We start from the raw sequence: 27,777 nt of genomic DNA on the forward strand, positions 1-27,777 counted from the left end.
TTATCTCCTAACGTCCTCGAATCCAGTCCCTTCTTTCCATCCTCACTGCCACTTCCCCCGGCAGCATTTCGTGCCTGGATTATGCAACCTCTCTCCGGTGGTTTATCTGAGTCTGCTTTTGGTGTCTCTGGTCTATTCTCTACACAACAGCCACAGAGGAGTTCCCTGGTGGCCTAGCAGTGAAGGGTTCAGGGTTGTCACTGCTGTGGCTTGGGTTCGAGTTCAGGCTTGGGGACTTCCACATGCCACAGGCACCGCTAAAACATAAACAAACAACGCCAAGGAAACAGCCAAAGAGTCAAATGCATAAATCAGATTCCCGCACTCCCAGCACAAAACCCTTCAAGGGCTCTCCATTGCACTCAGAAAAAGCCAACCCGTTAGGTAAATCGTTTTAAGGATCTGTTTGGCCTTTGTCGACCTCTGACCCTTCATCTCCCTCCACTTTGCTCCTTCAAGTTTCGCTTTTTGTCACTTCCTAGAACGGCCCCCAGTCGCTCGCTTCGGGGTCTCCTCACTTCATGCTTCGGTGAGGTTTGAGTGGTGCCCAGCACACAGCAGGCGCTAAATAACTAAGAAACGAAGGACGGACGCCCGCCTTAGTCCGCGCGGGGAGCGCTTCCGCGTTTTCTGAGAGTGGAGGTGGGCAAGCATTCAAAGTGCATTTCCAGATCGCGCTCTCCATGTCCAGATCGGACTCCTCGCGGCCTCCGTGCGCCGCTAAAAACCACATTCTGGGGCGGTCAGCGGGAAAGGGAGGGAACCCACCCGGGAGGAAACCCACTTGGCGGACCCGGGGTCCGGAAACCCATTGCTTACTGGGACCTTTCCACGCAGGAAGAGCGGCCGGAAGTTTGCTTCGGACACGCCCCCATCTATTATTGGGTTAAATCCCAGGAAGGGGCGGGGACCCAACCTAACCCTGGTTCATTATTGGCTAAAACCTAAGGGAGCCAAGGAAGGGGGCGGAAACCCGGCTTCGTCTTGACTCTTCATTGGCTAAAAAGCTCGGCTCGGCCCTCGGGTTCTCATTGGCTAAAGTCGAGGGCTGGGTGGTGTCTTACAAGCGTCGCCGTCCCTCGGGTTGGTGGGAGAGACAGGCCCTTACCCCGCCCCTTGGGCTCCAACCCTCTTCATTTAAAACACAAAGTTGAGGATCCAGCGGGTGTTAACTCCGAAGTCTTAGGCCCTTCCTTCGGGCCTTTGCTCCCTGAGGACTTCGAGCCTCGCGCAACTCAGGGATTTGGGGAGGCGCGAGCCAGGAGGAGGCCGGAACGATTCCTTCGCGGAACCTTTGGGGCGAGGCCTCTGGGAGCGCGAGGACAGGAACGGACCGCGGCGGACCCGACTAGACTGGCAGGGATGGCGGCGGCGGCCGACGCGGGGCAGGGGGGCGCCGTCTCGGTGGACCTGCGGCACGAGCGGCGCATGGTGTGTGTGGAGTACCCGGGCCTGGTGCGCGACGTGTCCAAGATGCTGCTGACCCTGGGCGGCGAGGAAAGCGTCTCCCGGGTGAGGAGCGTGGAGTCTCCGGGGTCCACGGGGCGGACAATCGCGGGACAACGGCCAGAGGGGCGGGACCACCCAGGGACGCGAGGTTTCCTTGGCAGTGGAGCTTGAGGCTGGCTCTGCAGCGGCCAGCGGGCGGGGATTTGCTTCTGAGACCACTCGGCGTGGACCGTTTTTTCTTCGCGGGCAGAGGGCGCGTGAAAAGAACCATAGGGAGACGCAGAGAGGGTCTCCCATCCTCGGATGAGCCGCAGCTTTGGCATTTCTGCCTTGAGCTCAGCTCAGCTGCAGCTCCCCGCTTTCTGCCACCGCAGGATGTGCTGGACTGCCACATCCTCATTTCACGAAGCAGAAAACTGAGATATGGGAAATTAGGAACCGTCGACCTAAGTGAGAGGGAGGAAGGAAGAATTATGTTATTTAGGCTAAAGGTAGTCAAAGCTAACAACTTACTCTGTACGAGCTACAGTTCTAGGTGCTTTACTTAAAACATGATCCTCACTGGAACCCTTCCTGGTAGGAAGTGTCAGTGTCTGAATTTTACAAGGAAACTGAAACAGCTTGTTCAGATTCGCCCAGCAAAGAGTGGAGCCGAGATGAATTCTTAGCTTGTGCAAAGAAAGCTCAATGTAAGGGCTTTACACGAACCAGATCTTGAAGTGTCTCCTCTTGAGAGAGTTGTTCCCTGATGGCCCTCACTAAAGTGGCTGCTAGCAGTTAATATCTGCCTACCCAACCTGCTAATTCCAACCTGAAGTTATTTTAACGTGTTAATTGTCTGTCTTGGACTCTTGGCTCTGAGTCTGTAAATTCCATGAGAGCGGGACCTTGTCGCTCTCGTTCACACCTGTGGTCTTAACATCCATAGTGGTGCCTGCTTCCCAAACACTTGTCAAATGCATGATTGAATCTTCACAACAATCTAATGAGTTAGGTACAGGTACCATTATTATTCCCTTTTTTCAGAAAAAGACACAGGAAGAAAGGCTGGGGGAGTTCCCGGAGTGGCTCAGTCGTTAATGAACCCAACTAGGAACCATGAGGTTGCGGGTTCGATCAGGATCCGCTGTTGCCATGAGCTGTGGTGTGGGTTGCGGACGCGGCTCGGATCCCACGTTGCTGAGGCTGTAGCGTAGGTTGGCAGCTGCGGCTCCGATTGGACCCCTGGCCTGGGAACCTCCATGTGCCTCAGGAGCGGCCCTAAAAAGACAAAAAGACAAAAAAAAAAGAAAGGTTGGGCCAAACAAGCTCCTACGGGGTACGGTGGGAATCTGAACTCATTCATGCCTCCCTCTGAAGTCTGAACTCTGACCTCCATCCTCCATGCTCGGTGAATACCAAAAACCCCGAACATGTCATTAAGCACAAGATGCCAGCAGAGGCCCAGTTAGTCTTGTTTTGTCTCCCCTCCACACCCATGGCGTCATGGCATGTGGAAGTTCCTGGGCCAGGGATTGAACCCTCACCACAGCAGTGACAATGCCAGATCCTTTACCCGCGGAGCCGCCAAGGGACTTCCTCCTGTTTTGTTCTTTCAGCCCGACTTACTGCGGCATTGACAGGACCCTTACTCCACTAACCCGGGACATTTGTACCTAGCTAGAGTATGAGCCCTTTGGGAGGAGCCCCGTCCTTCCTCCGTTCCTGTTTCTGGGGCAACCCCTCTGGGCCAGGCCCTCAGCTGGGGTCCTTCCCAACCCAGCAGAGTCTAGGCCCGTGTTTCATGAGAAGGGATTCCGGAGGCTTGGGGCTCTTTTAAACCCTCCTCTTTCCCTAAAGGCCAGGCTGTGTCCTGGGTGTCGGGAGCACGTAGATGTGACTTCGGCCCAGGGAGCGCTGGTGGGGTTTTCACACGCACACAGCTGACCCTCGCTGTGTCCCTCTGCCCCCATGTGGGCAACCCATGTAGAGTGTTTCCCATGATGCAGGCTCCAGGCTATGTGCTTTATGTATTTTTTCATTTAATCATCGTAACAGCTGAGTAGGTACTGTTGCTATCTCCATTTTAAGGAGAAGGAACCAAGGCTTGGAAAGGCTAAATCACACAAGTCAGGGCCGATGTGCTTGTTGCCGATTGATTTAATCTCCTTTGGACCCTGAAGTTTTTGTGAGTCTGAATGCTGAGACCCTCTGGGTGGGTGGTTCCCGGAGGAGGAAGCTCCAGACAAGTCCTTCAGCCCCCACCCAGACTGGGGAGGGGAAGGGGGGCCAGTAATGCCTCCGTGAAGTGTTGCTGGAAGAATTGCCTGGTCACCCGCACTGACGAGTCCCTTGAGAGATGATGGCTCCACTTCGCTGGTGGCTCTTGTCTCCAGCCTTACAGCCGCTTAGAACGAATTGCTTATCCTCATTACTCCTACCAGGCAAACACGAAGGCACTTGGTAAAAGTTGGGTTTGCGAGACGGATCTTAAAAGGTCAGGGTGAAACAGGAAAAGCTGCTCTGGCCCCCGGGTCCCCCTCAGGCTTCCGTTGAGAGAGGAGCTGCCAGCTGCTTAGCTGGTCACGGCCTCACCCTGCCTCCTGCGACCCCCCTGCAGATCTATGCGGACCCCAGCAAGAGGCTGGAGCTCTACTTCCGGCCCAAGGACCCTTACTGCCACCCAGTGTGTGCCAACCGCTTCAGTACCAGCAGCCTGCTGCTCCGGATCAAGAGGAGGCGGCAGCGGGGGGTGCCGGGGTCCGAGGCCCGCCTCGACCTGCAGGTCCTTGGCATTGTCGCCACCGTTTACAAATTTCAAGGTAGCTGCAAACGCATTCTCCCGGCCCCGGGTTGTTTCGGGCCCGTGTCCCTCATGCCCGCGGGAGCTGGGTGGGTCATCCGCGCAGTGAAGGGGCCAGGATCGGCCCGGGGTGAGGGGAGCTGTGGGCGCAGGCCGGTCCAGGAGGCAGGCTCTCCTCCCTCCTGCCAGCAGCTCCCTCTGGGCTGTGGGCTTGTTGCTGCTCGGTTTTCTGCGTGCTTAGGAGCTGGAGCTCTCTGAGAGCTCTTCTTGGTTTGCTTGTTTTGGGTGTGGCAAATGGAAGTTCTCGGGCCAGGGATTGAATCCAAGCCGCAGCCGTGACCTCTGCTGCAGCCGGGCCAACACCAGATCCTTTAACCCACTGCTCTGGGCTGGGGATTGAACCCGTGCCCCTGAGGAGACCTGAGCCACTGCAGTCGGATTCCTAATCCACTGTGCCACAGAGGGAACTCTGAACTCATCTCGTTTTTAAGGGCATTTTGTGGGGCCAAGTAAACCCGGTCAGCAGGTCTCCCATTTCTCACCCCTCGGGTTTGCAAACCCTCTGGGTCTGCCTGCCGCTGGTCTTGCCTCCACCCTGAAGCCTGCCCAGGTCGCCTCGGCCCCTCGGGACCTCACATCCCTGGACTCTTAGCCACCTGGACGGCTCTCGTGGGATCCTCAGCGTGTTTGCTCCCCACGGGGAACCCCTGGAAGGAGGCAGTAAGGTGTAGGGTGGGAGGGGAGCCAGAGTGAATGGGGGCTTCGGCGCTCTGCCCGCCTCTGCTCTGCCCATCTCTGGGGCAGGTAGCCGGCTGCCCTCGGCCTCGGTCTCTGTCTCTGTCTGTACGGAGGGAGCGTTAGGCCCTCGCGAAGATTCAGGGACATGTGGCGTATAAAAGGGCCGGTTCATGCACCTGGGAGCCGCCAAGCAAGTTTCTCACAAGCCCCAACAGGCTGCAGAGCAGCTGCGGTTCTGAGCTGGGAACTGAGGAGCGTGACAAAGGGGAAGACAACATGTGAGGGAACGAGGAGCTCCCACCGTGGCTCAGTGGTAATGAACCGACGAGGATCCATGAGGACGCAGGTTCGATCCCTGGCCTCACTCAGTGGGTTAAGGATCCGGCGTTGCCGTGAGCTGTGGTGGAGGTGGCAGACACAGCCAGGATCTGGCGTTGCCGTGGCTGTGGTTAGGCCAGCAGCTGTAACTCTGATTCGACCCTAGCCTGGGAACGTCCATATGCCGCGGGTGCGGCCCTAAAAAAATGGAAAAGAAAAGAGGAAAAAAGTGTAAAGAAACTAAAACCGCTTGGGATCCCACGGGGTGGGCCTGCCGAATGCCAGTCATCCTGCTGGGACGTGGGCCTCCCGTCGAGGCTTCTTCCCACGTGGTCCCTCGTTTCCGCTGACGGAGCCGGGACGTCACCCCTCGGGTGTCCCTGGACCAGCCTCAGCCTCGCCTGGGAGCCTGTTAGAAATGCAGCGCCTGCGTTTAGCGGGGTCCCAGGGGAGTCGCTGACTCGCCCCCACATATCCCGTATCCCCCGGCCCCCGACAGTCACGGGACCCAAGCACCCTGGGCTCCCCCAGAAGCGACTCGAAGGCTTAGTTTGGGCTCCTGCCGCTGTTGCTTAGCGGCCTCCAGGGCCAGGCCTGCTCAGCGCCCCGCAGATGTGGGTGGCGTCACGGGGTGTCGGCCCTCTGCCCCTCCCCAGGGCTGTCCGACTTCCAGTACCTGGCGGTGCACACGGAGCCGGGCGGCCGGCAGGTGTCCATGTACGACAAGGTGCTCATGCTCAAGCCCGAGAAGGAGAGCTTCTTCCACCAGGAGCTGCCGCTCTACATCCCGCCGCCCATCTTCTCGCGGCTCGACACCCCCGTGGACTACTTCTACCGCCCGGAGACGCAGCACCGGTGAGTCCCCGCACCTCCAGGCTCGGCGTCCGGGCCCTGGGTCCGAGGCCCACTGCCGCCCCTCAGGGTCAGGCGGCCAGGGTGGCCGGCTTTGCTCAGGCCCTCGGCCCCAGCGCCTCCCCCGGCAGAGCAGCTGGTGACCCGGGCCCTGACCAGGGGTGTCAGGAACCAGCCCCGGTCCCTGGGCCCCACCCGGAGGCCTGGCTCTGAGCTGTCCCCACACTACAGCGTGGAAATCAGGATGTCACCTTCAGACTTGAAGGCCCATCCCCAAAAGCAGGTGCCTTGCGGTGTGGAGAGAGATCCCTACCCAAGGGGCATGGGGCCGAGGTCAGTGCTTCTGGAGGGCAGTCTCAAGAACCTGGAAGAATCTGGGACAGTTTTCTTCTGTTTTCGCTTCTTCCTTTTTTGACTGCCCCGCGCAGGCCAGGGATCAGATCTGAGCCATAGCTGCAGCCTCTGCCATAGCTGCACAGTGCTGGATTCTTAACCCACTGCTCCAGGCCCGGAGTCGAACCTGCGTCCTGGGGCTGCAGAGACACCATTAGTCCCCTTGCAGCGCAGTGGGAGTTCCTATTGCAGTTTTAAATGTCCTGTCCTGTTGACCAGGCCGTCCTGCTAGGAATTTATCCCACGGTGGCTGTCGCCTCAGTCTTAGAGGTAATACACTGACGAGAACGTTTCCTGGCTGGCTGTGGGCGGCAGCAGGAGCTGAGAGAGGCTGCTGTTCGGAAGCCGGGGGCTGGGGCCGTGCTCGGGCCCTGGGCTGCCATCCCACCTGAGCCTGAGCTCCCGCGCCAGCCGCCCCGCCCCTAGAGGGCTGGTGATGTAACAGCTCCCACCTCCCTGCCTGGTTGCAGGGCAGTGTGGCTGAAGGCTTCGAAATACTTGCAACAGCAAGTGCCTGGCAGAGTTGGATAAAGTGGATACGTAAGCGGCCAGTTCACCAGAGTCATCATTAATGTCTGATTCATTAATTAATTAATGTCCGTGCCGAGGAAGACCGCACAGCCTGAAAGGTGGCGGGCTCCGGGGCCGACGTGGCCTGTGTCCAGGGAGCCCTCCCTCGAGGAATGGCAGGTGTTAGAGCAGATTTTGTGGTGTAAAAATAAATTGTGAGGCGCTCCCTGGTGGTGCAGCAGGTTAAGGGTCCAGCCTTGTCACTGCCGTGGCTCTGGTTACTGGTGTGGCACGGGGTTGATCCCTGGCCCAGGAACTTCTGTGTGCTGTGGGCGCGGCCAAAAAAAAAATAGTGGGGTGATGATAGAAGCCTAGAAAAATCAGGAGGGTTGGGCCAGGACAGTTCTCTCTCTCTGGAGGGGTGGGAACACGAGAACCTTCTCTTTCCTCGTCAGCTATTTCCATCGATACGTCCTGACCGCCTGTCATGGCCCAGGGCTCCTCTCGAGCCAGTGTTGGTGGGAACACAACAGAGGCAGTTCCAACGGGGCCAGGGGCTGGGGTGCCGGTGGGCACGTGTGGAGGGCGAGGGGGCTGTGGGGCGCCGTGGGCAGGAGGTGAGTGGGGAGTGGGCCGTCACAGACAGGGAGCTGTCAGGGAGGGCCCTCGAGGGGCTGGCCTATGAAACAGACCCGCGTGGTGACAGAGCTGGGCGGTGGGGATCTGGAGGACATTCCAGGTCAGGGGCCGTTGCGAGGGTCCCGCAGACCGCGGTCCGGAGCTTAGATCCTGTCCTGGGGAGAAAGGTGTGCTGCTCCCTTCCTTTAAAAACTGCGTGATGGGGCGAGTTCCCACTGTGGCGCAGTGGGTTAAGAATCCACTGCAGCAGCTCAGGTTGCTGAGGAGGCGTGGGTTTGATCCCTAGCCTGGCGCAGTGGGTTAAAGGATCCAGTGTTGCCGTAGCCGCGGCTCAGATTCAGTCCTGGGCCCAGGAACTTCCATATGCTGTGGGTGCAGCCATTAAAAATTAAATAATAATGATAATATTACGGGGAATTCCAAACGGAGAGCGAAGCGTCCCAACCCTTGTCCCGATGTCCAATGATCTCAAACGTGACTTAAGAGCCAGCTGAGGGCCGAGCGGTTCCTTTGGCCACGTCTGCCAGGCCTGTGGAATCCCTACCCCACCCGCAGCCTCTTCTGGTTGCAAGAGTGAATTGTGCCTGTTAGAAAAGTCCAAACATTACAGAAACGTGTAACTAGAGAGAACCAGTCCCATCCCTTCCCTGCTGAAAACCCTCACGTCTGCAGTGACAGTGGTGTGTGTGTGTCTTGTACTCAGACAAGAGTTCCAAGCGGGGAAATAATACCCATTTTTCCAATTTACGTATTTCTGGAGTTGCTGCTTGCTATGGCGCAGCAGGTTAAGGCTCTGGCCTTGCCGCAGATGTGGCTCCAATCCCATCCCTGACTGGGAACTTCTATATGCCGAGGGTGTGGCCAAAAAAAAACCCTTTACATATTTCTGAAAAGTTTTGATTATTTTGCCCCCGCAGGCATTATGCTCTTATGTAGAAAGAGGCCCTAGAGCCCCCCACCCCCACCCCCTCGCTGGCCTTGGCACTGGATGGCAGCGTCTGAGTCGCTTCTCTGTCCTGTGGGGCCAGAACTGTCCCCCAGCCCCAGGGAGGGGACGAGGGAGGGGCACTGGCTGCCCTTGGATCCGCAGGCCCTGTTTTTCTCCCATGTGGTTTATCGGATTTTCCAGACGTGGAAAGAACCTGTCCTTTCTCCCAGGGCTGCTATCGATTTTTATGCTCGGCTGGCCTTCCTGGGTGCCTGAGGACTGGCCCCACCTCGCTGGCCTTCTCTGGTCCAGGCTGAGCCTCCTGAGGATCAGTGGGTGGAGGAGAGGCTGGACGCTGGCCCGACAGGGTTCCCCCCCTCCTCCTTGAGGCAGTTGAGGCGCCAGGCGGGCTGCCGGCTCCCTGCGGCTGGGAGGGGTGGGGGGCCCAGCGGGGCCACTGGGGGCTTTCCTTCCCGGTGGGGTCTGGGGCTTTGGGAGGTGTCTCTGGAAACAGGGTGGTGGTGCACAGGTTCAGGGTGGTTTCAAATGGAATCACCGTTTTTTATTATTATTACTCTTTTTTACTTTTTTGGCCACCCCTTTGCATATGGAGTTCCCAGGCCAGGGGTCAGTTCCGAGCTGCAGTTTTGACCTAAGCTATGGCTGTGGCAACCCCGGATTCTTAACCCACCGCACCAGGCCAGGGATCGAACCTGTGTCCCTGCGTTCCCGAGACACTGCCAGTCCCCTTGTGTCACATTAGGAACTCCTGGAGTCACTGGGGAAAAAAAAAAAAAAGGAACAAATTTGATCCCATCTTTATATTTTGTTTCTCAACGTGTGAAAAATCATTTTGTTGTCCTTTATAAATAAGTAGATGGGCGTTCCCACTGTGGCTCAGTGGGCTAAGGACCCAACACAGTGTCCTTGAGGATGTGGGTTTGATCCCTGGCCTCTCTCAGTGGGTTAAGGCTCCGGCGTTGCCGTGAGCTGCGGTGCAGGTCGCAGATGCGGCTCAGATCCGGCGTTGCTGTGGCTCTGGCGTTGGCTGGCAGCTGCAACTCCGGTTGGACTCCTGGCCCAGGAACTGCCATGTGCCGCAGGTGTGGCCCTAAAAAGAAAAGCCGCGCAGCTGGTCTGTATTCATGTAGCAAATGAAGGTAAGATGGAAACAGGTTTCAAAGGCAGTGATCACCTGGGTGAGCCTGAGTGGCGTCCGGCAGGTTCTCTGAATCGCACTTGAACATGGTTGGGTTTGGGGTGGGGTCTGGATGACCCCAAGTTGGCCCTGTGACGGTAATGTTGGAGCTGGTGGTGGGCTTGCGGGGGCTCCTGACACCCGCCTCGGGGGGTCGGCGCGCTGAACATCCGGGGACCCTCGCCCCCTGCGCCCCGTCCCGCCCCCACATGGAGCCTCTGTGCTCGCCCTGAAGACCCTCCTTCCCGCACCTCGGCTTCATCGAGGGGTTCCAAGCCTGGACTCGGCCCCGTCGCTGGTGACAGGACGGCGGTCCACGGCCCCGCCAGCCTCCTGGGTCCCAGCTCCGTTACCTGGAGCCCTAGCTCTCGGCAGCTTTCCTCCCGTGGCCCCATTGACTTCATGGGAAGGTGGGTCCTTCTTAATAGGGTCGTTTCAAGGGTTAAATCAATTGTAGCCATCAGGTATCACAGCCTGTGGACGGTGTCCCGCGTCTTAGCTGGTTTCACCGTCCCTGCCTGATGGGCGTTTGGACTGTTGCCAGCTTTTGCTGGCTGGACGGGGCAGCACACACTGCGGGGTCACTGTGAGGCCACCGGCTTCAGGGCAGGAGCCCTTGCCCGCAGCCCAGCCCCTGGGCTCTGGCCTTGCAGCTGCAGGCCCCCAGGCCCTTCTCCTGATCATCGGCCTGAGAACACAGGCGCTGCCTTCAGCCGCTGGCGGTGAGACCCTCTCCTCACCCAGGTTCCAGGGAGAAGCCCACAGATGTGGGCTGCCGCCGTCCAGCCCAGCCTGCCCTGGCACTCTCGCCCTGACAGCGCTCTCTGTCCCCAGGGAAGGCTACAACAACCCCCCGATCTCAGGCGAGAACGTGATCGGCCTGAGCAGGGCCCGGCGCCCCCACAATGCCATCTTCGTCAACTTCGAGGACGACGGGGTGCCCGCGCAGCCCCTGGAGGCTGCGGTGCAGACGTGGAAGAAGGTCTGCACCAACCCCCTGGACCAGAAGGTGGAGAAGGAGCTGAGGAAGGTGAGAACCCCGCCGGGGCCGCCTCTGCACGGGCGCCTCCTGTTTACCCCGCTGCGCCCCATCCCCGCCGCTTTGTGGCCGGCTCTGCTGGCCTTTTTAGACGCTCACTCATCAACACGAGAACTTTTCAGCTCCAGACGTCGCCTGAAAGCCACGCCAGTGTAGCCCCGCGTTCCCAAGGTTGAAAGTACTTCTTAGAAGCACTTGGGGTCCCTTGGGGATAGCAAGCCTTGTGCAGATGTGACTTTAGCCTGGAGCTCCTGGACCCCGGGAGCCTTCATGCATCCGGTCGTTGGTGGCAACATACCAGCCAGAGGCGCTTCCTCTGAGTTAGAATTGGAGCAAGAGGAGGTAGCTTCCTCTGCCTCGCCCGCTGGCTGGCAGGTTCCGGGAAGACCCAGACCGAGGGCCTCTGTTCCTCGTGTCCCCACCGGCGGGCACAGCAGTTTTCACTGAGGTCACATCACTGCTGACTGACGCTTGCCTCTTGTCCTGTTGAAGCCAAAGTCCCCTTGGCAGGTGGGGAGAGATGTCCTTCCTTAAGTGGTGGGTACCTTGTTGTGTTTCTAGCAGTCACTCGGTCAGGGGCACATGGGCCACTCTCCGAGGCCCCTCATTGTCCTCTGGGCACAGCCCAGTCCCCCACCTGGTTCAGGGCCCCTCCTGTGCTGGCCCTCAGTGCTCCAGGCCCCTGGCCTTCCCCTGTCCCCCCAGGCTGGGCTGTCCCCTGCAGCCTTTATGACGTCGCAACTCAGCCTCTAGGTCGAAGCTGCCTGGGGCCCCAGAGCTCTGGCTTGTCCCCCTCCTGGCCCTGCTCAACTGTCCTCTAAAAGCTGCATAAGGACACGGACGGTGTCCCTCACGTCATTTCAGGACCCCCAGGCTCTGCAAGCACACCTGACAGGTGCTGGGTGGGCAGTGCCTGCTTCTGAGGGAGGTGGGTGAGCGGCTCCTGGCCTGTGCCGGCTTGGCCCGCCTCTGCCGCCTCCTTCGGGAAGGTCCTCCGGGGCCAGACCGCGTGGGGGTCCAGGCAGGCGGGTGGGAAGCCGTTGTGCTCATCGCAGCTTCTGCCTTGACCCCCAGCTGTTTGAGATCCGTCCCATCTGGTCGCGTAACGCCGTCAAGGCCAACATCAGCATCCACCCCGACAAGCTCAAGGTGCTGCTGCCCTTCATGGCCTATTACATGGTGAGTGTCTGCCCGGCGCCCACTCTGGTCCCGGCAGGGCCTCCCGATCCCCGAAGTGACCTGTCAGAGCCGCAGCAAGAGCAGCTATAGCTCCGTCCCGCCCCACAAGCCGGCTGGTTACGGGAACACACTGCCCCCGTGGGGGTGACTGTATTTTAGAGGGATGTCTTTTAAGTAAAGGGATTATGCATTAAAAAAAAAAAACCAAGGAGTGCCTGTCATGGCGCAGTGGTTAACGAATCCGACTAGGAACCATGAGGTTGTGGGTTCGGTCCCTGCCCTTGCTCAGTGTGGGTTAAGGATCGGGCGTTGCCGTGAGCTGTGGTGTAGGTGGCAGACGTGGCTCGGATCCCGCGTTGCTGTGGCTCTGGCGTAGGCCGGAGGCTACAGCTCCAATTCAACCCCTAGCTTGGGAACTTCCATATGCTGCGGGAGCGGCCCGAGAAAATGGCAAAAAGACAAAAAACAAAAACCAGAAACCATCTGCTGTACTCGTGGCATGTGAAATTTCCCAGGCAGGGATCGGCCTGAGCCGCTGCGCTGACCGCACTGAATCCTTAGGCCGCTGCGCCGTGAGAGAGCTCCTTGATGGCCTTGATGGAGAGCTTCCGAAGGCCAGGCTGGGCTCCGGGTTACCTCTGTGGAGGAGGGCGGCAGGCTTGGTACTGCCGAGGCCAGGCTCACATCTGTGGTTGATGCACCAGGGTCCTCCAGGCAGCGAGTGGCAGAGCCACGTGGCCACGTGGGGACCCCGGCCTGTGTGGCTGCAGCGCCTGGGCCCCTAACCCGTTCTCCTGGGTTGAGTGGGGTTCAGTGTGCATGAGCTGCCCCTTGGACCCGTCCAGGAGGGCCTGGAGGTGGGACGCCATCCCTGAGATTCCCAAAGTTGCGCCGAGGAAGAGCTGCTTGTGAGCAGCCGGGAGACAAGGGTGGGATGTGACCAGGATGGTGGGGGGGGGCAGGGCGCCCCCCCACTTCACAGAGCCCGTGTCTGCCTTTCAGAACTGGCTTTGTAGACACAGGGACCTCAGGAGTACTGTTTGGGGACAGTAGCTCCCACCCGCCAGAACAGTGTGTCAGTTGGCTCCCGCTCTGTGCCAGGCCCTGAGGGTAGGGCTCCGGGACACCCTCTCGTTTGACTCGCACAGCACCCCACCCGACAGGAGGGCCACGTGACCTGTGCGAGGTGACAGGGCCGCCCATGGCCAGCCGGGGCAGGGTTCCCGAGCCCTGTCCCCCACTCTTCGAGTGTTGTGCTGGGCCACCCAGGAGCCGGGAAGGGGCCTCGGCCCACTTGGCCTCCATCTCTTTCTGTTCAGATAACTGGTCCCTGGAGAAGCCTGTGGATTCGATTCGGGTACGACCCCCGCAAACAGCCGGAGGCCAAGATTTATCAAGTCCTTGACTTCCGGATCCGCTGCGGGATGAAGCACGGTAAAGACGCCCGATACCTTGGCCTTCTCCTCCCTTCGTGTCTTCCTGCTCCCAGCGGTCTCTCTCCTGCCACGAGCATGTCCACAGGAGAGGATCAAAGCCTTCCCCCCCGGGAGTCCCCTGGAGGCTCAGCAGGTTAAGGATCCAGTGTTGTCCCTGCTGTGGCTCGGGTTTGATCCCTGGCCCAGGAACCTGCATATGCTGCTGGTGCAACCAAAAAACAACCCTCGCCCCCTTGGCGGGACTGTTGCAGGCACAAGAGCTCGAGTCCTGCCCGTGGTCACCCTCTGGTGGCGGCACTGCTATCCCTCAGTGTCTGCTCATCCACCGTTCATCATAGCTCCCGCAGTGCAGGCCAGGCGTCCAATGGGAGCCCCGACCCCCACCCAGCAAGCCCCCCCTCCCAGAACGCAGCAGCTCCTCTCACCCCAGGGACCCTGGTGCTCCTGTGGTGCAGCCCGTGCTGCTGCCACAAGGGGCCCTGCAACCCCTGCCTGACAGCCCCTCCCCTCCGCAGGCTACGCCCCCAGTGACATGCCTGTCAAGGCCAAGCGCAGCGCCTACAACTACAGCCTCCCCATCACCGTCAAGAAGACACGTGGGTGCCCGGGGCTCGCCCTGCGGGTCGGCTGAGGATTCACTGTCACCCCAGGCGGGGGAGATGGGACCTCTACCGTGGGGTGGGGAGGAGCTTCCCAAGGGAGTGACTCCAGGGCACTGGAGAGGGAGAGGGTGGCTGGGGGACAGGGCGGGGGGTGGGGGAGAACCCCCCCCATATTCCAAAGCATTGCCGTTGTCCCCTCGCAGCCAGCCCGCTTGTCACCATGCATGACCTGAAGCAGGGCCTGGCCCCCTCCCGGATGATCAGTGCACGGAGGTCGGCCTCCAACAACTACAAGCTTAAGGTGGGTGTCCCCTGAGCTGCCTGCCGGGTGCCGTGAAGGGGAGTGGAAGAGGCTGCCCCACACCGGGCACCCACTGTGCCTCCCGGGGCCTTTGCACAGCCTCAGGGTGGGAGCAGCTCAGGGTGGTGGGCTCTGAGGGCCACCTGGGCGTGTCTCAGGGTGGGGCTCAGACAGCAGCACTGCATGGGGCTGTCCCGGGTGAACTGGCCCTGGGGCCCCGCGTGACCTCCGCGGGGATGGGCAGCAGTGGGCACTGTGAGCACGAAGCCCGAGCGGCCCACCTGAACCCCAGCCGTGGACCGGGTGGGGTCCCCGCGGCCCCACTCTCGCTAGCACAGCCCCCAGCAGAGGCAGTGATTTCCCGCCGCCTGTCCCAGCTCGGGCTGATGGGAGGGGGTGGGCCCTCCCTGGTGCCCCGGCCTCACAGAGGGCAAGGGGCGGCTGTCCTCCAGCAGGCTGGTCTCTCCTCCTCGCCCAAGGGACCCAGTGACCGTCTTCAAGGACTGTCCTTGTAGGCTGTTACCCCACCTCTGGAGCTGGTGGCCGGGGCTGCCTCGACCGTTGGTGGGGAGTGAGCAGGGTGGGCGGCAGGAAGCACGGAGGCAGCGCTCGGGCCCAGGCTGGGGGACGCCCTGCAGGAAGCGCCTGGCCAGGCCCCCGGTGGCGGCTCGTTGTTCCAGGGCCGTGGGAGGGCCTGGCTGCTCCCACCCGCCCTCGACTCCTGGGGAGCTGGAGCTGGTGTTCTGCACACCTGCTCCCCGGCTTCTGGCCTGTCCACCCTGCCTGCGTCCAGGGAGAAGAGCCAGGCCTGCCTGGTCCTGGGACCTAGACCAGCCCCTGGCCCTGGAGAGGCCCCGTGGGAGCCGAGTGTGGGGGTCTCCAGCACCCCGCCCGGAGGATGCTCCCACCCACCCACCTCCCCGTCTCCCCCGCTCTCTCAGGACTCCATCTACATCTTCCGGGAGGGGGCCTTGCCGCCGTACCGCCAGATGTTCTACCAGTTATGCGACCTGAACGTGGACGAGTACGTACGTGAGGGGCCCCGCGACGCCGAGGTGGGGACCCTGGGACTCGGGGACCGAGGTGTGGCCTGCAGCTCTAGGCCGGCCCGGAGAGGGCTCTGCCCGGGCTCACGTGGGCCCGGAAGCTCTTTCCAGGCTGCAGTGCGGGCCTCGGCTCGGGGCTGGGTCTTTGCCTTCCTCTGCTCCTGCCCTTGTGGGGGTTCACGACACGGTTCCCCATCCCCAGAGCCAAGCCGACCAGAGTCCCTGAAACCTTTAATCCAGTTGTTCTCAGTGATGCTTGAAAAACCAGGGGCCGCGGTGGGAGCGGAGGGGACGGCAGAGCGGTGACCACGGCTCGGGGCTCTCAGCAGGGAGACGCGCGCACGCCTGATTCGCCAGCGGGGTGGGCTTCGGGCTCGCGCTGGTTAGGGCCCGGCTGGGGCCGGCCGGCTCGCACGGACCTTCTCACGACCATGCTCGTCCCTCCAAGTGCCGTCGGAGCGCGGCGCCAGCTCTGCCAGGACCGCTCGCCGGCCCCTGGAGCAGGGACCTCACCCCGGAACTTTGTTCCCAACCCCAGGCTGCAGAAGGTCATTCACCGCAATGACGGGGCCGAGGGCCCCTGCACAGAGCGGGACGGGTGGTGCCTGCCCAAGACCAGCGACGACCTCCGGGACGCCATGTCCCTCATGATCCGGCAGACCATCCGCGCCAAGAGGCCTGGTGAGAGCCGCGCGGGCGAGGGCAGCCTACCCCGGGCCCACTCGGGTCAGAGCGGGGCCTCAGAGATCCACCCCCAGGGGGTGCACCCAGCTGGGCTCCTCTTGCCCGGACTGGGGAGAGGGAGGCCTTCTGGGCCAGGACTCGGCCCTGGGGGTCGGGGCAGGGTTGGGACAGGGCTGCTGCCTCGTGCTCTGACCTCACCTTACATCCTCCAGCCACGTGTGGACGCGCCGCACCTGTTCCCCCGGGAGGGCAGGGACGGGGGAGCCAGGCTCCCATCACCCTGCACCGCCTGCCCCTCCCCAGGACGAACAGCCCCCACAAGAGGGGTGAGGAAGGGGAGTGAGCCCTTGCTGGGCCCAGGGTCTGGTGGGCTTGGGGGAAAGTGAGCAACCGGGCCCCTCTCTGGGGGGTTCCTCCCAGACTTGGGGAGGGGGCGTCTCAGACCTGCCCTCCCAGACCTGACAGGGTGGGGTTCTCAGCGTCCGCTAGGACGCGGCCCTTCGCCTCTGACCCCCTAAGAGACTGGTTGAGAAAAGCACTCACGCGGCAGCCTGCACACGCTCGCTGGGGGAATCCGCTGGACCCAGGAGGTGCCCAAGGCTCCTCCGGGGAGGTGGTTTTCAAAGCTCTTAGCTTCTGCATCCCCCGGAAGTGCTTGTTAAACTGCAGAGTCGGGCCCGAAAGCCGCTCCTCCAGAGCTTGAGCCCAGATGCCGTTACTGTACAGGGGCCCCCGGGAGGCCCGGGGCCCGGTCTGGGGGCGGGGCTCTCGGGCTGAGACCAGCAGAAGCTGGCGTGGGCCACCCAGGCGCCTGTGCTGGGACACATGCGGCCTCGTGTTCCGGCCCAGCTCTCTTCTCCGGCCCGGACAAAGCTGACAGCGGGAAAGAACAGCTGACCTGCGACTCTGGGGAGGACGAGGAGGAGGAGGAGGACGAGGAGGAGGAGGAGGAGGAGGACTTCAAGCCGTCCGACGGGAGTGAGAACGAGATGGAGACGGAGATTCTGGACTATGTGTGACACAGCTCTGGGTCCCCCCCAACCAGGCCTGACGGGGAGACAGGCCGCCAGGGCCCCCAGTGCTGCCTGCGGCAGCCAGAATGGCCCTGGGAGGCCCCCTGAGGAAAGCCGGGCGCGGCCCTGGTTCTGCCCTTGACCTGTTGCCTGGAGCTGCCCTCTGGCCCTGGGTGCTTGGGGACATCCCGAAGGCTGGGCCCTGCTTCACAGCCACGAGCCAGCCCCGTGTCCAGCAGGCTGAGCCGGCGCCCGGCGCCTCCTTCCAGCTGAAACCAGCCGGAGCCGGAGGTGGCGGTGTGGGTCCGGCTGGTCTCAGGCTTGGCGGCAGGCACAGGCAAGAAGCCCGGTCCATGGTGACAGGTGGCTGAAGACTGCCTTTGGGATTGGACCTCGTTCATCTGGGGTGGCCCGACGAAAGGCAGGCCCGCTGGAATTGTCCTTATTAAACACGTTTTCCCCAGGAGTCCTGGTGTCTCAGTGGGGGTGGGGGAGGAAAAAGTTTCCCCAAGTCCCGCCTGGGGACTTGGGCTCTGGCCAGGTATCATTTGTTCCTTCAGTTGTTCGTTCAGTGACCTCATGAACAATGAGGCAATGCTGGGGTGGTTGAGAACAGACCTGATGCCTTTCACCAGGCGGCCCGGGTGAGAGCAGCCAGAAGTGACTCTGGTCTCGGATGCCCGTGGCATGTGGAAGTTCCCGGATCAGGGACTAAGCCATGGCTGCAGCCTACGCAGCTGTGGCAACACTGGGTCCTTAACCTGCTGCGCCCCAGAGAGCTCTCTGCCCAGTTCTTGAGCTGTGTTTGGTGGTTCTGCACTTAGAGACCTAAATACCTTCATCCTCCCATTAAAAAATGTTATTGGAGGAGTTCCCGTCGTGACGCAGTGGTTAACGAATCCGACTAGGAACCATGAGGTTGCAGGTTTGGTCCCTGCCCTTGCTCAGTGGGTTAACGATCTGGCGTTGCCGTGAGCTGTGGTGTAGGTTGCAGACGCGGCTCGGATCCTGCGTTGCTGTGGCTCTGGCGCAGGCTGGTGGCTACGGCTCCGATTGGACCCCTAGCCTGGGAACCTCCATATGCCGCGGGAGCGGCCCAAGAAATAGCAAAAAGACAAAAAAAAAAAGTTTTGTTATGAAAAGTATCATACAGACACAGATAAGTCCTGGGTTTGTACAGTGAGCCCGCCCTTACCCATCATACGGCTTCACCAGTGACCTCTGCCTCACTTGTTGCATCTCTTCCCCTTGCTTTTGTTTTGTTTTGTATTTGCATTTTGCTGAAATTGATTTAAGGAAATCACATACTTTAGTGTGTATCGCTAACATATTGGGACTTCTTGTCTTAAAAACATAGTACCGCTGTCCTCACACTTAACTCATTAGCAGCAATTCAGGAGTTCCCGTCGTGTTGCAGTGGTTAACAAATCCGACTAGGAAACATGAGGTTGCGGGTTTGACCCCTGGCCTTGCTCAGTGGGTTAAGGATCCAGTGTTGCTGTGGCTCTGGCGTAGGCTGGTGGCTACAGCTCCGATTCAACCCCTAGCCTGGGAACCTCCATATGCCGTGGGAGTGGCCCAAGAAATGGCAAAAAGACAAAAAACAGCAATTCAGCCTCCAGTGTGTCCCTCCAGTTGGGAGGTGGGGTGCCTGCTGGGTCCCTTTAATGACATGAGCGTTGACCAGCAGCTTCTGGTGTTGTCACCCTCATCCACTGGCCTCATTCATGAAACCATAGCAACCAGACCAAAGATGACCAGAGGGACACTTAACTAGGTTTGTGTCAATCAATCGCTGTCGTGCCTTTTGCTGCCCAGCGTGTCTCCGTTGGTTGGAGAGCAGCCCAGCTTGGCTTCTGTCCTTGGGCACACCCTCTGGTCTTCGGGCCACTGCCATGGCCCAGACACCTCCCCTGCATTCCTGCCCTTGACCCAGTCTCGCCATCGCTCCAGGGTGGCCCTTCCTTGGTGTTTCGAGACCCTCCACTGGGCAGCAAGGGGTGCTTGTTGCTCCTGAGTTTTCTTTACCTCTAGAGCTTTGGGTTACACAGAGCTAGAAAATAGGCTTTTTTTTTTTTTTTTTTTTTTTTTTTTTTTTGCTGTTGTTGTTGTTGTTGTTGTTGTTGTTGCTATTTCCTGGGCCGCTCCCGCGGCATATGGAGGTTCCCAGGCTAGGGGTTGAATCGGAGCTGTAGCCACCGGCCTACGCCAGAGCCACAGCAACGCGGGATCCGAGCCGCGTCTGCAACCTACACCACAGCTCACGGCAACGCCGGATCGTTAACCCACTGAGCAAGGGCAGGGACCGAACCCGCAACCTCATGGTTCCTAGTCGGATTCGTTAACCACTGCGCCACGACGGGAACTCCGAAAATAGGCATTTTTTATAAAGAAAAAATAAATTAGGAATTTATACAGATATTTCCCACTTAAAATTTAAGGTTATAGGGGAGTTCCTGTCGTGGCTCTGCAGTTAATGAACCCGACTAGCATCCATGAGGATGCAGGTTCAATCCCCAGCCTCAGTCAGTAGGTTAAGGATCTGGCGGTGGCTGTGGCTGTGGTGTAGGCCAGCAGCAACAGCTCCGATTGTCTTTTAGCCTGGGAACCTCCATATGCCGCAGGTGCAGCCCTAAAAAGAAAAAAAAAAAATTAAGGTTATAGGGTTTTACTTCTCATTTCTTTTTCTAACTATGCTGAAAAATCTTATGCCATCAGCATAATTGCTTTCTCTCCTATACCATATATATACTATTTTCAAAATAGAATTTATTAAAATAGATCATATAACAAATTATCAAGTGGGCAAATTTAAACAAGTGATAAAATAATAAGACCACAGAAGATCACTCAAGACTGCTTTGCACTTGGCTACTCCTTAGGCTAAATCCTGCTCTGAACATGCAGTCAGGCCCCCAAGGCACGGGAGGGAGCTGCTTGGCGGCCAGAACATCTACTGTTGCCGTTAGCTTCCCTCTCTCCATCCTCTGCGTCAGGTGGAAATAGCAGACGGACAGATGGACAGATGTGTGTCGTAGGTCCCAGTGGTCTTGGTGACAGCTGCGGGCCGGTAGCCAGAAGCCTGGCCCTTCCTTTCCCCCAGGAAGCCCTCAAGACTCGAGCCTCTGGCCCTCCCAACCCAGGACTGTCCTGCTGAAAGTGACGTCCCCCCACACTCAAGGCAGGGCCACGTGGTGCTGCTCAGTCCCCGCCACCACCTCCTCGAGTCGCACACCCAGTGCACCCTGGGTAAGAAGGGACAGCCACACGGGCCACAAGGGCCAGGAGCACACAGCCCGCTCTGTCCTGGAGGTCTCGCCCCCAGTCCCCAAGAAGTGACCCCTGCCCAGCTGCAGGCAGGGCATGGAGGCGAATCGTGCCCATTTTCCTGGTTGAGGCTTCAGAACGCACCACACAGCCAAGACCCCGCACTTGCAGCCCCGCCTTGTGCCATCTGCCTCTGCTCCCAGGTAGCGGTAACCTGCACAGGTGCTCTGTGGACACGAGGTCACCCAGGAGCACCGGCCCTGGGAAAGAGGGACGTCCCAGCACGTGTGTGTGTGTGTGTGTGTGTGTGTGTGTGTGCGTGCATGTGTGTGTTTCTGCACATGACCTTGGCCCAGCCCGAGCCCAGCTGGCAACAGCAGCTCCTGGCCCCACCACCTGGAGTGTTGCCACCTGGAGGAAAGGGCAGAGGTCAGAGGAGGGGAAGGGACCCTCCTCAGGCAGCTGCCACCCTGGGCTCCCGGCTGGCACAGCCCATAAATACCCGCAGGCCCAGAGGCAGGGTGACCTGGAGGCGGCCACACACCATGGGGAGCTCAGAGCTGGTCATCTGGTGCCTGGCCTGCTGCCTGGCTGCAGCCAGGGCAGCGAAGGTAGGTGAGAGCTCAGCAGAGCGGTTGCACCCGGAGAGGGGCCCTGCTCTCCTCCTCGAGGCCAGACTTGGAAACTGGGGACGGGGCACAGCAGAGGGACGACAGATGGAGCCACTGGCAGAAAGAGCCAGCCTGAGGGAGTTCCCGCTGTGGCACAGTGGAAACAAATCCCACTAGTATCCAAGAGGCTACGGGCTCGACCCCTGCACTTGCTTAGTAGGTTAAGGATCTAGCATTGCCACAGACGCAGCGTAGGTCAAATCTGTGGCTGGGATCTGATCCTTGGCCCAGGAACTCCATGGGCTTCGGGGCGGCTGGAAACAAAACTCCTTGCCCCCTCTCTGCCCTCTGGCAAGCCTGAGGCAGGGCCAGGGTCAGCGTGACCAGGAGGGAAACCACAGCCGTGTGGTCCGTCCGGCTCCGGCGGGGCTCCGGGGGCCCAGCCCCCACCATGCTGCTCTCTCCACACTTCAACCTGCCCTCCCGGGCCCTGCTGCCCAGCAGCTCTGGCCCTGGTCCCGGGTCCCTTCTGCCACAGAGAGGAGGTCATTCTCCTCCTTGTGGTGGTAGCAGGGGCAGCTCTGTTCTGGGTGCTGAGGGGTCCCTGGATTCCTCCGTGCTGCTCCAACTGCCAGCGACACCCCTGCCCCGGCTGCCGCGATGGCCAGGTCCCCATGCCCCCCTCCCCACCCTGGGGCCCTCGGGCTGGTCTCAACACAAGGAGACACGTCTGAGCTGTGACCCTTAGTCCCCCAGGCCCTGACCTGGCGTGTGTCTGCTCTTGCTGGTCAGGAAGAATGCCAGGAGGCCTGGAACAAGGAGGCTCATCCTGAGCTCCCACTGTGGCTCAGCGGGTTAAGAACAAGACTGGTATCCATGAGGAGGCAGGTTTGATCCCTGGCCTGACTCAGTGGGTTAAGGATCCCGTGTTGCCATGAGCTGTGGTGTAGGTTACAGATGCAGCTCGGATCTGGCATTGCTGTGGCTGTGGTGCAGGCTGGCGACTGTAGATCTGATTGGACCCCTAACCCGGGAACCTCCATATGCTGCGGGTGCAGCTCAGAAAAAAAAAGCAAAAAAAAAAAAAAAAAAAAGGAGGCTCATCCTGGGGTGAGAGAGAGAGAGTGGGGCCAGCTCCTGGGCAAAACCGCAGGCACCTGGCCAGTGTTGCTTCTGGATCCTTCTTTCTCCAATTCCAGCTGCCCCACCTCCCCACCCCAGCGAGGCAGGGGCCCCCATCAGCCTAGACCTCGGAGGGCAGCTGGGGTCTGGCTAGGCCTGGCAGTGGGCCCCTGCCCTTGCCCACCTGGCCCAAGCACAGGGGAGGCCCAGGAAGCCTGGACCTGCGCCCATTCGGGATGTCGGGGTAGAGCACTGGGCGGGGAGGGGGCTCTGAGGTCAGACAGCAGCTGCCCGGCAGCGCCTTCTTTATTTTTTTTTTTTTGTCTTTCTGTCTTTTCTAGGGCCGCACGTGCAGCACATGGAGGCTCCCAGGCTAGGGGTCTAATCAGAGCTGTAGTCACCAGCCTACGCCAGAGCCACAGCAACTTGGGATCCGAACAACATCTGCAATCTACACCGCAGCTCATGGCAATGCCAGATCCTTAACCCACTGAGCGAGGCCAGGGATCGAACCTGCAACCTCATGGTTCCTAGTCGAATTCGTTAACCACTGAAACATGATGGGAACTCCCCGGCAACGCCTTCTAACGGGGAAGCCTCATTCCCTCGGAATGATGGGCAGATGGCCCCCAGGAACCCCGTGAGGCCTGGTCGCTCAGGGCAAGGGCTGGATACACAGCAGTGGTTCTGGTGCCTCGGGGGGCAGGCGTCTTTCCCAGCTTAGGGAAGCACACGGGCTGAGAGGACTTGACACAGGGCAGTCAGACACCATCAGGGGAGACCAGGTGGGTAGAAAGCCGGGCCCGCCACTCAGGGAGCTCCCGGCTGGGCATGAAGTGTTCAGGGCCCATGGGGCACCTACCACTGTGGGCAGCCAGACAAGCACAGGCCAGGACGGAGGGACTCTTGTCACGCCTCTTACAGGTGGAGAAACCGAGATTAGGGGGCCAAAGTGAGAATCCAAGCCTCCCCTGCCCTCTCTTGGCCTTCGTGGAAGGTTTCCCAGGCAGAGACACACTGGCTGGACCACCTTCCTCTGAGATTCAGGGACAGACACCCAGGGGGCTGGGGAAGCTGTGAGCCGGCTCCTCAAGCCACGTGGGCAGGTGGCCCCTCCTTGAGGCTGTCTCTTGGGGGGGACTCTGGAATGGATCCCCCGCCCCAGGGGTGGGTGGGGGAAGGGGGCATGGGGGGCAACCAGCCTGCGCCCACCTGATCTCCGCCTCCCACCCCAGCTGGGCTCCGTGTACACGGAGGGCGGCTTCGTGGAAGGCGTCAACAAGAAGCTGAGCCTCCTCGGCGATTCTGTGGACATCTTCAAGGGCATCCCCTTTGCCGCTGCCCCCAAGGCCCTGGAGAACCCCCAGCGACACCCAGGCTGGCAAGGTGGGCGTGCGCAGGCGCGGGGCGGGCCCGGAGACGGGGTGGGCGGGGCTGCCGCCGTCCTCACACCAGCCCCTCCCGCCGCCCGCAGGGACCCTGAAGGCCAAGGACTTCAAGAAGCGGTGCCTGCAGGCCACCATCACCCAGGACAGCACCTATGGGGACGAGGACTGCCTCTACCTCAACATCTGGGTCCCCCAGGGCAGGAAGGAAGGTCTGCTCCCCCCACCCTGCAGGAAGCCCCCAGGCAGCCCCAGGCCTCGCAGGCAGCACGGAGCGGGGTGGGGAACGCGGGTGCGGGGGGCGCGCGTCTGGGGTCACCGGGCCTGCTCCCCCCCCAGTCTCCCGGGACCTGCCTGTCATGATCTGGATCTACGGAGGGGCCTTCCTCATGGGGTCCGGCCAGGGCGCCAACTTCCTCAGCAACTACCTGTACGACGGGGAGGAGCTGGCCACCCGCGGCAACGTCATCGTGGTCACCTTCAACTACCGCGTGGGCCCCCTGGGCTTCCTCAGCACCGGGGACGCCAACCTGCCAGGTCGGCTGGGTGCCTGGGGCCCGGGTGGGGGAGTGTGCCGAGCACCCCGTGTCCTGAAGCAGCTCCTGCCAGCCCCCTAGAGAGGCCCAGAATCCTGTTTGTGGAGTGAGGGAGCTGGAGCGGGGTGGTGAGACGTGAGAGGAGTCCCTTGGCAGGCGGAACGAAAGAGAAGAGGCGGCTGGCCCGCCCGCCAGGCCAGGGGGACAAGGAGCCAATGAAAGGGGCAGGAGAGGGGACACGGAGGTGGTGACTTGGGGCGACCCAGAAGCTGTAGGACGCACAAGAGGGACTGGGAGAGAGCTGGGCAGGCCTGGCCCTCCTGTCCCCCTGCCGTCCTGCCTCCTGCGACCCACCATGCACCACCCTGGGGCTCCCCAGGGTCCCCACTCGGGGATGTATTTATCACACGCACAGGGATTGTGCACCTTGTGTGGGCCGGGCTCCCGGCACCCCAGTCCTGGCTGAGGGTCCCCAATGCAGCCCCACCCCCGCTACCCCCGCCCCAGGTAACTACGGCCTCCGGGACCAGCACATGGCCATCGCCTGGGTGAAGAGAAACATCGCGGCCTTCGGGGGAGACCCCGACAACATCACCATCTTCGGGGAATCGGCGGGAGGCGCCAGTGTCTCGCTGCAGGTCTGGGGACCCCCGCGGAGGAGGGCCTGCCCCCGAGGCAGAGGGAGGGAGCTGCTCGATGTGGGGTCTCCTTAGCGGAGCCCTGCAGACAGGTGGGCGAGGCTGGTGACAGGACCTCTGTGTGCTCGCAGACCCTCTCTCCCTACAATAAGGGCCTCATCAAGCGAGCCATCAGCCAGAGTGGCGTGGCACTGTCCCCCTGGGCCATCCAGAAGAACCCCCTCTCCTGGGCGAAAACGGTAAGACGGAGCTGGCAGGGGGCACCCTCCTTTCTGCTCTCTGTCCTGGACCCTGTGTCCCCCACCCTGAACTCTGCCTACCCCCAACCCCCAGATTGCAGAGAAGGTGGGCTGCCCCATGGACGACACTGCCAGGATGGCCAGGTGCCTGAAGATCACTGACCCCCGCGCCCTGACGCTGGCCTACAAGTTGCCCTTGACGAAACAGGAGTGTGAGTGGGGGCTGCTGATGGGGAAGAGTCTTAGTCCCAGGACCAGTGGTTCCCACCTTGGGCGACTTAGTGCCCAAGGACACGAGGCAGAGGCTGGAGGCAGTTTTGCTGGTCGCAGCTGGTGGCGGGGGGGGTGCTACGGGTGTCCAGCAGGTGGAGGCCAGGGAGGGTGCTAAACACCCCCCACTGAGCCAGACCCTGGGTGGGGGCCCACGACCTTGCATCATCCGGCCCCGATGTCAGGAGAGCCGAAGCCGGGCCACCCCGGCCTCCGTCAGCAAGGCAGGTCTCCTCTTGTGGCCCCGTCGGGGTGGAGTCGCTCCTGGCCGAGCTTGAGGAGATGGGCGGGCGGGTGCCGGAAGGTGCGAGAACCTGCTGCTCTGCCCCCCAGTCCCCGTGGTGCACTATCTGGGCTTCATCCCGGTTGTCGATGGGGACTTTATCCCTGATGACCCGGTCAACCTGTACGCCAACGCCGCCGACATCGACTACCTGGCGGGCACCAACGACATGGACGGTCACTTGTTTGCCACCGTCGACCTGCCAGCCGTCGACAAGGACAAAAAGACCATCACGGAGTAAGCAGGGGGCACAGGGATGGTGCCCCAGGGCGGCTGGGGGAGGTTCCAGCAGAAGAATGAGGAAGACAGCACCGCAGGGGTGATGGGGGGCGTGGTCCACGGCTTCCTGCTGCATAGGGGTGCGGATGCCCACTTGCGGGCACTGGGCGCAGAGTCCAGGGTCGGCTTGGTCCCCACAGGGAGGACTTCTACAAGCTGGTCAGCGGATTCACCATCGTCAAGGGGCCCAGAGGTGCCAACATCACCTTTGACGTGTACACCGCGTCCTGGGCCCAGGACTCGTCCCAGGAGACCAAGAAGAAGACCGTGGTGGACCTGGAAACCGACATCCTCTTCCTGATGCCCACGGAGACGGCCGTGGCCCAGCACAGGGCCAACGCCAAGTGAGGAGGGCGGGGGCGGCCCCCCGGGATCCTGCGCCTCACGGCTGGGCAGCTCCCAGGTGCTGGGAAGCCAGGGAAGGCCAAGCTCTGTCCCCTCCTGTGCCTGCAGCATCTGCCAGGCCTCACAGGGCTGGAGGGGCCCCTCTCCCCTCCCAGCCTCGGGGGCTTTCCCGAATCCTCCCGAGACCCTCTGCCCAGGCCAGCCCTGCATGCTCTCCCAGACCCCACAGTCCCTGCCCTTGGAAGGTTCGGCCTTCCACCCGTCAAGCCGTGTGGGAGGGAACGCTGGGCGGTGGCTTCTGTGGAGGGCTTCCGATTTGCCAGCTTCCGCATTAAAAACCTCCAGATACTAATAGCCAATGAAAACAAAGACAGCTCTGATTCAACCCCTAGCCTGGGAACCTCCATATGCCACAGGTGTGGCCCTAAAAAGCAAAAACAAAGAAACAAAACCCCAAAACAAATTCACTTGCCGAGTGAAACTTTCTTGGTACTGAATGATGCAGGAAGATGGTGCAGAATGTTTGCTGGAGGTGGAATAGCAATGCAGCTGAAGTCACAGAACCCCTCAAGTTATGTATTTGGCCACAGCTTTCCTTCCCCCAGGTGTCAGCATCCAGGTCCTTCCTGAGTCCTGCGGGAGCTCGCCGGACCCTGCCCTGCTGTGCCCCGAGGCCGTCTGCTGGGGCCCATGTCCGGGGTGGGGGGCCCCAGGTGAGCCCAGGGCCAACGCAGGCGGTCTCCCCTCCCCGCCCCCAGGAGCGCCCAGACCTACACCTACGTGTTCGCCCACCCTTCTCGGATGCCCGTCTACCCCAGCTGGGTGGGGCCGACCACGCGGATGACCTCCAGTATGTCTTTGGGAAGCCCTTTGCCACTCCCTGGGCTACCGGTCCCAAGACAGGACCGTCTCCAAGGCCATGATCGCCTACTGGACCAACTTTGCCAGAAGCGGGTAAGGTGGGGGGGGGGCCCTCCTGCCGCCTCGCCCTGCAGGCCTGAATCCAGGTCTGGTCCCTCACTTCCACTTAACCTCCCTGAGCCTCGGTACCCCTGTCTGTGCCGGGCTAAGGGCTCCCGGCGGGGCCCCCGGATGCACCCGAGCCCAGCCAGTGCCTGGGAAACAGCCAGGTCCCTTGTGGGTCCCACTCCGTGTGGGGCGGGGGGTGGGGGGGAACCCCAGGGAAGCTGGAGCCGGGCCAGGCCGGGGAGCCCCCAGGGTCCACCGAGCCACCCAGCCTTCTTTCGCACTCTGCAGGGACCCTAACATGGGCGGGTCGAGTGTGCCCACACACTGGGAACCCTACACCCTAGAAAGCAGCAAGTACCTGGAGATTACCAATAAGATGGACAGCAGCTCCATGAAGCAGGACCTGAGGACCAGCTATCTGCAGTACTGGGCCACCACCTACCAGGCACTGCCCACGGTGGCAGACGAGGGGGCCATACCGGTGCCTCCGACCGGGGACTCGGAGGCCACCCCAGCCCCCCCCACGGGGGACCCGGAGGCCACCCCAGCACCCCCCACGGGGGACTCGGAGGCCACCCCAGCGCCCCCCCCCAGCGATGCTGAGGTGGCTCAGATGCCCATAGTCATTGGCTTCTAGTGTCCTTGACCTCCAGAGGCCACAGGGTGGGACCCCAGCGGCCTTCTTCCCTCCCGAGCTTGTCCTCAATAAAGCCTCCTCTCTCTGTC

The 27,777-nt window shown here is 61.0% G+C and overlaps 2 protein-coding genes across 6 annotated transcripts; both read left to right on the plus strand.

The window, feature by feature from the left end:
* On the plus strand, window positions 1,045-17,573 carry GTF3C5 (general transcription factor IIIC subunit 5). Of its 5 annotated transcripts, XM_021070910.1 has the most exons (12): window positions 1,058-1,512; window positions 4,049-4,250; window positions 5,944-6,142; window positions 10,642-10,837; window positions 11,921-12,025; window positions 13,345-13,459; window positions 13,977-14,057; window positions 14,267-14,364; window positions 15,306-15,388; window positions 15,949-16,091; window positions 16,307-16,420; window positions 16,944-17,573. In XM_021070910.1, the coding sequence occupies exons 1-12, from the start codon at window positions 1,363-1,365 to the stop codon at window positions 17,111-17,113; spliced, it is 1,656 nt and encodes a 551-aa protein (XP_020926569.1). In that variant the 5' UTR covers window positions 1,058-1,362; the 3' UTR covers window positions 17,114-17,573. The 5 variants fall into 5 exon arrangements, 2 of the variants coding, with proteins under 2 accessions (XP_020926572.1, XP_020926569.1); XM_021070913.1 differs by lacking the exon at window positions 16,307-16,420 and having other exon boundaries at window positions 1,045-1,512; XR_002338032.1 differs by lacking the exon at window positions 16,307-16,420 and having other exon boundaries at window positions 1,060-1,512; window positions 15,306-15,392; window positions 16,944-17,367.
* CEL (carboxyl ester lipase) lies at window positions 20,721-27,777 on the plus strand. Its single transcript, XM_003353694.4, is given in 13 exon segments — window positions 20,721-20,985; window positions 23,343-23,493; window positions 23,582-23,704; window positions 23,832-24,029; window positions 24,536-24,666; window positions 24,798-24,905; window positions 25,000-25,117; window positions 25,509-25,695; window positions 25,878-26,081; window positions 26,841-26,902; window positions 26,905-26,961; window positions 26,964-27,036; window positions 27,340-27,777. Coding segments are annotated over 13 exon segments (1,827 nt in total). The 5' UTR covers window positions 20,721-20,919; the 3' UTR covers window positions 27,689-27,777.

This window comes from Sus scrofa, chromosome 1 (assembly GCF_000003025.6).
Source record: "Sus scrofa isolate TJ Tabasco breed Duroc chromosome 1, Sscrofa11.1, whole genome shotgun sequence".
Taxonomy (NCBI): Eukaryota; Metazoa; Chordata; class Mammalia; order Artiodactyla; family Suidae; genus Sus; species Sus scrofa.

What these genes read in the sequence shown, in the direction of transcription:
- GTF3C5 (XM_021070910.1), top strand. Translation starts at nt 1,363, where the DNA reads ATGGCGGCGGCGGCCGACGCGGGGCAGGGGGGCGCCGTCTCGGTGGAC. An exon ending in CATCACCGTCAAGAAGACAC is followed by an intron (nt 14,058 to 14,266) that starts GTGGGTGCCCGG and finishes GTCCCCTCGCAG; the next exon opens with CCAGCCCGCTTGTCACCATG. An exon ending in GAACAGCCCCCACAAGAGGG is followed by an intron (nt 16,421 to 16,943) that starts GTGAGGAAGGGG and finishes GTTCCGGCCCAG; the next exon opens with CTCTCTTCTCCGGCCCGGAC.